Here is a 10,601-nt window from a genome sequence, read left to right on the forward strand (position 1 = left end):
TTGTAGAGATTGGTAAAGCAATTGAAAGAGCTACAGAAATACACATTACAGAGTTCAAGGCGCATTCAAGGGATGATGAGCAGTCTCCTTTCAATTTTGTTATTTCTTTTCTAAATAGCTCTGGAGAAGATGCAAATAAATATGCAGAAGAGAATAAAAATCCAGAATTCTGCTACCCAGAGAAAAGTTCTCTGAACATCACAGTGTACTTTCTTCCGTTTATCTTTCTACCCGTAGGATTAGATTGGAACAGATTCAAGAGTGGGTTCACTATGCTTGCCTCCTGGAGAGGTGTTGCTGACATTTTTAATGATGCACTCACACTCCCAGCCCAGTGCACTTTGTCATATGCCAGTGTTCCTTTGATAAGCTCAAGACAGCAAACCTCTGTGGAGCCTGTGTAAATCAGACCATGTGCCTGCAGATGCCTCATACTCTGAGTTGAATTCAAGGCTGAATCCAAACAAAGATGTGTGGCTCCTAGAAGGAGGTCATCACAGATCCATTTCCTGTTCAAGAACCAACAAACAAATAGATGTGTGGGTCTATGTACATGTTCAGTAACGTAAATACTTTTTGACTTGACGTACTATTTTTTGTCCAAAAACAGAAGTTTTTCCATTGTCAAATTTACTATTTATTTTAAAATTCAGATGGTACAGATAAGAATAAAGCAGGGAATTCCCTGGTGGTCCAGTGGTTAGGACTCCACGCTTCCGTTGCAAGGGGCATGGGTTCGAGGAACTAAGGTTCTGCAAGCCGTGTGGCTCAGCCAGAAAAAAAAAGAATAAAGTAAAAATTACCTGAAATCACACCATCCAGAGATAACATTTTGTGGCAAGTGTTTCCCCAGCCTTTTTGTTTGTTTGTTTATTTATTTTCCCCTGTATGTGGATTTTTTCCCCTAATCCAAAATTATGGTCATTTTTCTGTATCAGTAAATATCAATCAGTACTTTACATTTTGATACAAATTGCTGAAATACTTTTTGCTTTCCTACCAGTAGTTATGTCAAAGGTGGGTATAATCGGTCTAATTATTTTAGTAAATTTTATTCAAGTATGGCAGAAAAGCACACAGATTATAAACTTACAACCTAATGAACTTTTAAGAAGTAAACATACTTAAAAATCCAGATCAAGAAACAACATCGCCAGCACCCCAAGAAACCATCCTCATGCCCCCTTCCAGTCACTTCTTCCCCAGAGGTAACCACTATTCTGTTACCTGTCGAATTTGTAATCTTTATTAATCTGATGAGTAAAAAATACCTTGTTTTTGCTTCTAGTTACTTTTATGAAGTTACTAATTAGATGATTTATAAAAATACATTGTAGGGCCCAGTTTGGGGAGGTTTAATCTCCTCCATGAGAGAAATAAATGGCATCTGTTTACGGTACAGAACAAAAAATGACTTGCCAGAGTTGAAAAGAAGATCAAAGCAAAAATTCTACAGTATGACCTTTTTGATATATTATTTTCTCAGTAAATATTTGAGTTCCTTTGGGGTAGGCACTGTGATTTAAAAAATAAAAAGCTTCTGCCTTTCTTTGAAATGATGAATTTCTGTACCTTCTGCAACTACAGAATATATTCTGTGTATAGAACACCAGTAAGGCTACGTGGCTAGAAGCTGACCTCTGCTGGAAGCTTCTGTTTTGATTTGGAGGAAGGCGTTCTAGTCTTTGGTGGCTGCTAGCCTTTCATTCAGCTCAATCCTGCCTGCCTCTAGCTTTTCCTTGCAACTTCTCTGTTTTGTTTTTCTTTTCCTTATGCTATTTTTCTGCCATGATAGCAAATTTTGCTTAACAAAGTGTGAGGTTTTCTGTGTGACAAGATCTTTGTAAACACTCTAGCAACTGACTATTAAAATGAATGCAAAAACAATACACCAGCTTGTATCTCGTATACAAATCGTGAGATTCAGTCCTGGAGCTCAACACCACAGGAGAGGGGGTAACTGGCTGCTCTGTTTCTCTCCAGGAATCGACAAGGAGAATGTTGAACTCTCCCCTACCACTGGGCACTGTAACAGTGGGCGAACTCGTCATGGATCCGCAAGCCAGGTGCAGAAGCAAAGAAGCGCTGGCAGTTTCAAACGTAATAGCATTAAGAAGATCGTGTGAAGCTTTCTTTCTTTCCGTTTTCAAACAGACTTAACTTATACGGGCTCTTCACTAGTGACCCCTCACCACCGTGCTGTGATGCTGCACTTCATGTTTTATAATGAGCCCATCCAGTCTGCCATGTTGCCAGATGATCAACTCTTGGAAGCGTTGCCTAAATTTAATGCTGCTTTTTTCTTTAACTTTTTTTTCTTCTACTTTTGGTTTGTCTGGTTTAAGCAAGTGTTCAGAACAACTGCAAAGAAAGTGGGAGGTCAGGACACTTGAACTGAGAACATCCCAATTGTGAGAGAGGATGATTTCTTGAATACTGCTACTACTGGCCAGCTATGAAAGCCATTTGCACAGAGCTCTGCCTTCTATGTTTTCCCCTTCTTCAACATACAAAGTAAAGTGTTAGTCTTATTTACACACTTTTCAAGATAGAAGTTAATGGGAGAAATAATAATATAACCCCAGTATGTTTAATCTGACTTTTAGCTGTGGACTTTTTTTTACCTTACAAAACTGAAGAACCATAGAGGTCAAGCCTCAGTGACTTCATACCATAAAGCCACAGGCGAGGTACTTTGGGGGGTGGGGGAGGAGGGATTTAGTATTTTGTAGTGGGTTCTTAAGAAATACTAACACTTGAGTATTAGCAATAATTACAGGAAAATAAGCGTAACCACATGTATCTTAACATTACCGAATTAAAGAGATGAGTTCTGAGGCCTTATCCAAACTCAGTCATCCAAACTAGTTTATATTTTTTTCCAGTTGATTATCTTTTAATCTTTAAATATGCTAAAAGTCGTTTTTTGTTTTTGTAAGCCAAAACTATACTAAGTATAGTAATTATACATTTTTCCCCTCCTCTTCTTTCCTAAATAATTCCGAGCAGGGTAATCAGTGAACAGAGTGTTGCAAATTGTTCCTAGGAGGTAATTTCCGTAGATGGTTGCATTAGCTCCAAACAAAATGGAATGGTACGTGACTATTAGAGTAGACGATGCTTTTATCTTGTTTAATAATTTTCCCAGAAACATAGAGTGTGGTGTATATTATCAAAAATTTTTTGATGAGATGTATTTTAAATGTCTTGTAATCTTTCCTCTCCCCTCCAAAAAAGTCAGGAATCTCTAGCAAAAACATTTGGGTTCTATATGATAGAATTGCATTTAATCACTGTGAAAAGACTGGTCAACCTGCATTATTATGACGATAGGGGACCTTAAGAGTTGCTGCTATACTGAATGGTATGGATTATCATGGCATTGGAATTTCCATAGTAATGCAGATCCAATTTCTTTGTGGTACCTGCAGTGTGCAAAATAATTTGACTTCAGTGAATATATTAGTATCTGGATGTTCCAATTTAGGACTAAACCATATTTATTACAAGAAGATATTATCCCCCTATTCCTGGGTTCCCTTTATATGTTAAGGTGTAATGGCTTTGGGAGAGAAGAAGAAACCTAGGGGAGGGGGAGTTTCCTGAAGTGCTATTTCATGAGTGGATTTCAGTAAATTAAATTCCACAGCTAAATCAATGGTACATTTAAATGTTCTGATTTTAATAATATAACACATTTCACATTTATCCACACAGTAACGATGTAATATGTTAATGTAAATAAAATTGCTTTTGATATTCAGAAATAACAAGAATTTAATTTTTTTAATTTGTTTACAGTCCTGGGAAAAGTAAGAACCGTTAGCCAAAATGAAAAAAACTTTAGTGTTCATAGTTATTTTGACACTGAATTGTTGGAAAATATTGAAGACAGGTGCAATTAACTAAACTTTTGTTTTTAACTATTGTAGACGCTTCATTAGAATAGAATGTTTATAATAACAGAGCAACTGAGACGATAAGGAATTAAGACTAGAGCTGAGTTTAGAAACAGATCATTAACAGCCCGGTGCCAAGGATGCCAAGCTGCTGGTAAGGTCCACGTTCCCCCACACCCCAGAGCTTCTGGGATGGGCATCACAACTTCCTGGCTCCTGGAATAAAAGGCAGATGTGAGCCTTTAATCATTTTGGTTCCATGTTTTTCCCTCTTTGTTGTTGGTTTGGTGCAATGACAGTGGGTAGTGTTATGCTATTTTCCTTCTCCTATCAAAATAGAGGAACTTCCAAAGGTTTACCGTTAAAAATATTGATCTGTCCATAAACAAGTTTTCCAAGGTATGCTATGTCTTAAATTTATTCGTTATTTCCCTCTAGTGTAATAAATGGATGAATTCACTTGAAGTACCTCATGAAATTAATGATCTGCATTGCACAAATCAAAATTGAGCCTTCTTTGAATTGCAAAAATACTTTTTACCAGTATATCCTGGGAATTTGAAAACTTATTAAGGTTTAAGATTTACCTTGTTTGAAGAACTTCTGCCTTTTGAGGAAAATCCAGCTTTCCAAGAAACTGAAATGCACATGAGATAAATCTCTCACCAGTATGCTTCCTCTGAGAAATGAAACTGTTTTTTAGGCCTCATAACCTGCACAAGAAATTCTGAAGTTCATAGTAGGTTGCCTATTTTGCATAATTGGATGTAAGTTCTATAAAGTAATTTGTTTGGGGTTTGTGGGTGTTTCCCCTGACTTTTTAAAAAGGAAAACATTAACTCACCATGTTTTCTGGCATGCATGATCTCCCTGTTTTATCACTGCCCTGTCCCAGGGGTGTGCCCTTGTTTGCCAGCACCGAGACCCAGTTCACTAGCTTTGGGGGAAGTGGCAAGTGCTCTGTCCTGCATCCACTCAGCACCTGTCCGTTACTGGGTGCCGGCTCTGCGCAGGTCCTGGGCCAGGGCTGAGGACACCACAGAGAACAGCCAGCTGCCACCCCCATGAACGGATGTCCTGGGGGAGACAGACTGTAAGCCGGCAACCCTCCCTGCTCAGTGGGTTTTAGGGGTTTTCAGTTTTGTTTTGGCTTTTCTGGTTTTTTTGGTTTTGTTTTTACATCCCACCCCCAACCCAGGCATAATGAGGCATGTCTTATTCAATGTTATGCAATGGACTTAATACAAAAATTCACTCTTAGTGTCAGCCACACAGTTTTTTTTAATGCAGTATATTCACCTGTAAATAGTTTGTGTAAAATTTGACAGAAAAGTATATTTACTACACTGTAAATACCTGTGATGATATATTGTATTATTTTGCTTTTTTGTAAAGCAGTTAGTTGCTGTACATGGATAACAAACAAAAATTTGATTATTCTCGTGTTAGTACTGTTAACTTCTTCCTGCGACTGCGTTACATCATTTAAAGAAAATGCTGTGTATTGTAAACTTACATTGTATATGATAACTTCCTCTCTTTTCCATTCAGGCCCAAACTTTGGCAGTTCCCTTGTCTACAACCTCGTTAATTGTAAGCAGTTGTACGCCAGCAGGAGAAATACTGCCCAACAGACAAAATCTACCATTGTAGGGGAAAACTGTAGAAATCCATTTCAGATCATTGTTGTTCCCGTCCCATTTTCCTCCCTGTGTATGTACTCCTCCCCTTTTTTTTAAGTAAAATGTAAATTCAATCTGCTCTAAGATGTGGGGAGTTATTTAATTTCTTCACATGCATCAGCTCTGTTTTCTCACTTCCCCGCACTCCTCCCTGATCTTTTGAAACATTAAGGCCATTTCCTTTCTTTTAAGGATGTCTTAGGTTCTCCTCAAACCACCATCACCACCCCCGCTCCATGGGAAGGACCTTTCTATTTCCAGAACCTCTCTAAACGAAAGGTAAAATAATTTTGGTGAAATGTGTAGGGGAGAAAAAAGTTTCCCTTGAGCCTCCTAGGGTCTCTGGCTGAGTCTGAAAATTAAACTGATAAATTAATAGGAGAAAAGCACACACATTTATTTAATATAAATTTTACATGACACAGGAGCCTTCAAAAAGAGATGAGAAGACCCGAAAAATCAGTTAAGCCTGAGTATTTCTATCCTAGGTTTGATGAAGAGTGAGCATTTGTGTAAAAATTTGATAGGTCAAAGACTATGAGGTAAGTGCGGTGAAGTGGGGGAAACCTAGCAAGACCTGTTGCAATTTTCGAAGTCCCTGTGTCTTGTCTCCAGAGATAAGGATGCTCCTTTCCTCCGGGGTTAGGGAGGGCACCTCTCAAGTGAAGGTTTTATGACCCGTTTCAGGAGACGATGGCAGGGGAAAGGTCAGAGAAACCTTCCTGCTTCTGCCATTTCCTCAAGCTCCTTCAAGGTGCCATACTTTGAGGTCACATGTCCTGAACCCCATCAAATACTTCTTTAGGGCCTGCCAGACTGAGGGGTGACTCTGTTCTCTGGGTTAAGGTGACTTTGGTTCTTTTAAAATGAGCAGTCAGAAATGCCAGGACACCCCGAGATCAACCAAAGGGCATATATTAGGAGCCCACAATTCTCTCCAGCTCTCAGCTCTCCCCAGCAGAACCTTCCCGGGCGCGGCCTGTGTAAACACTGTCAGACGCTTTCCATGGCTCCACTGCTGGGAGTTTTACCATTTTCTTTACCCCATTATGTGGGCAGCTCCCAGATGGAGAAAGAATGCAGCCTAGACCCTGTGGGCAGGACAGAGCTGATGCCTACGAGGGCAACAGCGTCTGGTATGTTAGACAAAGGGCTAAAAGAAGCAGACACCTGCAGGGCTGAGGCAAGTGCTGGTCTGTTTACAGAAAGACTGAGAAAGCAGAGGAAACTCACCTGGAGAGCTTGGCAGCACTCTGGGCTCTGGGCCAGACCGAGGCAGAGTGTGCATACTCTCCAGGGGTGGGGTCCTGGGAGGGAGGGAAAGAAAGAGCCTGTGGGGGGTGTTGGTGTGGCTGTAAAGCTTCAGGTGAGTTCTCTGGGCACCAGGCTTAAAGACCACTGAAAATTCAAGTACAGTTGACCCTTGAACAGTGGAGTTTGAACTGCAAGGGTCCACTTACACACAGATGTTTTTCAGTAGTAAATACTACAGTGCTTCATGGTCCGTGGTTGGTTGAATTCAGGGATGCAGAGGGGACCGACTATAAATTATACACCACCTTGTTCAAGGGTCACCTATACTGCAAATAGCTATCTTTTCCCTCCAGGCTAAAGTATCATAAAGTAGGGGTGCCTTTGGGTGATCACCTCTCCATCTCCGGACAGTGAGCTCCTTGAGAACATTGACAATATCATCCACCGTTTACAGGCCCCTGTGCCCATTTTTGCCTGCACAGTTTTGCTTTCTGGGACAGTCCAGGCTAGTCTGGCAATTTTGAACTGTCTGGCCAGAAAAGTTTATCCCCAAGGGGGTTTGGGTAGGGCGGAAACATGTTGGAAGAATAGTAAAAATTTAACCTACAACAAAGGTAGCATCGCAGTGTTCCTTTTTCCAGAAAAAAGCAGCCCATCCCTCACCCCCATGCCCCAAGTGGTGGCCAGCATCTGTAACACTTGCCCTCACCCCTCGTTCTCCCTTGATTTCTATCCGTGAAACTTAGCCTGCACGCTGCACGCCAGAACACACGGTGGCATCTAAACTCCCTCGAGGGCAGTTGCCCCGAGTAACATGCCAGGCCTGTCTTCATTAGAGAGTCAATCTTCTTACTGAAGTAAGTTCCACTTAAGACTCTTTTAGCTGCCAATTGAAAAGAAGCCGTTTCACAATGTTGATTATGTTTCTGTAAATATTAGGCCACACTATAGCAATGTAGTCCCCGTTTGTTTGAATCTCTCACACTTTGTTCTTTTAAAAGTACTCGCTGATGGTAAGTGGATATTTCGTAATGTTAATGTGGAATTGTAATTTTAGTAGATTTGGCTTTTTTTAAAGTACCTTCTAAAAATGCATTTATATCTTGTAATATGTACATATGTACATACACCATATATATGTATATATGCATATTTAAAATTTCCAAAGACGCATCATATATTTAAATTGGGCCAAATTTTTCTAGGTCCTTTACCATGTGTTTATGCTGTGAGTCAAGCTAGTCACGATAAAGAGGATCCTGTGGGGTTACAGAGTTCAGAACATCCCCCATGGGGGCCACTTCCTCCATATAAAATAGGAAATTCACATCGGAATCTTAATAGGGCCCCTTCCTGATCAGAGGTTCAGAGAGCATTCCCCAACTTAAATATGTTTACACAAAGAAAATGTCAACAGAGGTAACCTCATCTGATTCATTTGTTCAAAGAAATGTTTTCAGTTACTGTAATTGTGCCAACCCCTTTGCCAGGCATTGCAGATGCCAAAAAAGAAGAAAGCTTGGTCTCTGCCCTATGCGAGATCACAATTTAGTGGGGGAAACAGCCACGTAACCAGTGAGCACAGTGTCCAAGGTGTGGACCAGTGACTGGCAGCTTCGATGACTGAGGAGTTGGGTCCTGAAAAATGACCAAGAAGTGTGTCCAGATGGATATGTCCACTGAGCAGTTTAAAATAGGGTTATGGAGTCTTGAATGTATAGGGGGTACCTGAGGCTGGGGGTGACCTGGCCCAGAGAGCACATGTAGCATCCAGGCAGAAACGCATCCGGGCAGAAAGCAGTGCACCAGAGAGGAGACTGGCTCGTTCTGTTCTTATTTTCCTCCTTTCGTCCCACTTTGGGAAATGCGCCCTGATTTTGTACATTTAAAAACTCCATGAAGGAAAAAAAAAAAAAAAAACTCCATGAAGGCATGCCTTAGCCCCAGAGAGCAAAAATAAGGGTACTCTCTTTGAGTCTGGCCCAAAGGCAAAAGAGGATGAGAAATAGATGGCGAGGGATGCTCCCTCACCAACTTGATAATTTGCGGATGGAAGGCAGAAAGGAATTAGGTCGTGTATGCCTTAAGCAAAAACAGTACCACCACTCACCATATACTCATGTCTAGGATTCTACAGGAGGCCAAAAAAAATTTTTTTTCATTAAAATACTGAGTCTTGGGCTTCTGTGGTGGTGCAGTGGTTGAGAGTCCGCCTGCCAATGCAGGGGACACGGGTTCGTGCCCCGGTCCGGGAAGATCCCACATGCCGCGGAGCGGCTGGGCCCGTGAGCCATGGCTGCTGAGCCGGCGTGTCCGGAGCCTGTGCTCCGCAACAGGAGAGGCCACGGCAGTGAGAGGCCCGCGTACCGCAAAAAAAAAAAGTCTTTTTAAGCTTACAGCAGTCATTCATTCATCCATCAGACATTTATTGGGCCCCTTGTTTTCAGTGAACTCCAGCTTCAGCACCTCTTGGAAATGCTCTCTGTTCTCCCATGGGCTGCACTGAGAGCCTTTCTCTTGGTCCTGTAACAGCTCGTTACAAGGTTGTGATCATCAACTGTTCCTGTCTCCCTGGTTAGACTCTGGGCCTCCAAATACAGGGACTATGCCTTGTTCAAGAAGCTGGATAGATGGTTGTTGAATAACACCTAAGGCTCTATGCTATCAGGAAACTATACAAATAGAATAGAAAAAAAAGACCCCGTTCACAACATCAAAAATCCCTACCAAAATGGAGATGGCCTGTGTAATAAAGACCTGTTGAAAACGAATCCAGACTTTGAGATTTCACACATCAGGAAAGTTTCGAAAATGTATTTTGTCAGTTTATGCATATAGAAAACAAAAAAATTCCAGGAACAGTCTTTTTATAATAGGGCATCTCAACCCCAAAAAGAGTAGGGCAAGAGGGGCTCACCGGAGGAGAAATAGTTCTTGAAGAGGACTTAGTTTTGCTTTATGGAAGGTCACCGTGTTGTCCCTACTTTCTTCCTGTTGCTGCTGATTCAGTCTGCACAGCGTCACTCAGCAATCAGGCATGTGAGGGCCGCGGGCTGTAAGGAGAGGAGTAAATGGAGAGACAGCCCACAGAGCTGGATGGGAAGAAGCAGAGTGCCAGTTGCTCCCAAACTAATCACTGAGTCCACACAATTCCCATCAAGGCCGCTATAAGAAGAGAGTGTGTATCCAAAGAAAATGATCCTAGGGTTTACCTTACAAAACAGACAAGAGAGCATGGCTAAGAAAAAAAAAAAGAGCATACATAGGAACTTTCCTTACTAGATAATAAAACATAGACATTTTTAAATATTTAAAACTGTGATGATGGTAATTAGACTAGGTAAATAGAATGGAAAAGACAAAAAGTTCCGGTTTATGTTATGGTGTCAAAAAAAAAAAAAATAGCACCAGTAGCCCCCAAATTTCATTGGCTTAAAAGCCACAAAAGTTTCTCACCCCGCTACATGTCCATCACTGGTCGGCAGGGGGACTCTGCTCACCGCAGTTTCTCGGGCCCCAGAGACTGGTCAGCCACCGTAGCAAGTGACAGAGGGAAGGAGAGCTGAGACAGCGCCATCCAGTTGCCACTGGAGTGATGGAGACGTTCCATAGCTGAACGGTCCCATACACGGCCACAGCCACACGGGACTGGCAGACCCTTGAAATGTGGGTACTGAGACTGAGGAGCTGACTTCTAAATTTTAAATTAGAGGTAAATAGTTACAGGCGGCTAGTGGCTACCAGATTGAGCAGCCCAGAATCTGGA

General features: G+C 41.5%; 1 protein-coding gene across 14 annotated transcripts in view; it reads left to right on the forward strand.

Moving 5' to 3' along the window:
• Positions 1–5,660, forward strand: part of NF1 (neurofibromin 1) — a 251,357-nt gene extending 245,697 nt beyond the window's left edge. For 8 of the 14 annotated variants that reach the window (XM_073797292.1, XM_073797285.1, XM_073797289.1 and 5 more), the window contains one exon: positions 1,984–5,660. In XM_073797292.1, coding sequence (XP_073653393.1) covers positions 1,984–2,126 — 143 coding nt within the window. In that variant the 3' untranslated portion in view covers positions 2,127–5,660. The remainder of the gene's footprint in view (positions 1–1,983) is intronic. The other 6 variants (XM_073797288.1, XM_073797293.1, XM_073797290.1 and 3 more) reach the window with 4 other exon arrangements.
• The last annotated feature ends 4,941 nt before the right edge of the window (positions 5,661–10,601 follow it).

The sequence above is a fragment of the Tursiops truncatus genome, chromosome 20, assembly GCF_011762595.2.
Source record: "Tursiops truncatus isolate mTurTru1 chromosome 20, mTurTru1.mat.Y, whole genome shotgun sequence".
Lineage (NCBI taxonomy): Eukaryota > Metazoa > Chordata > Mammalia > Artiodactyla > Delphinidae > Tursiops > Tursiops truncatus.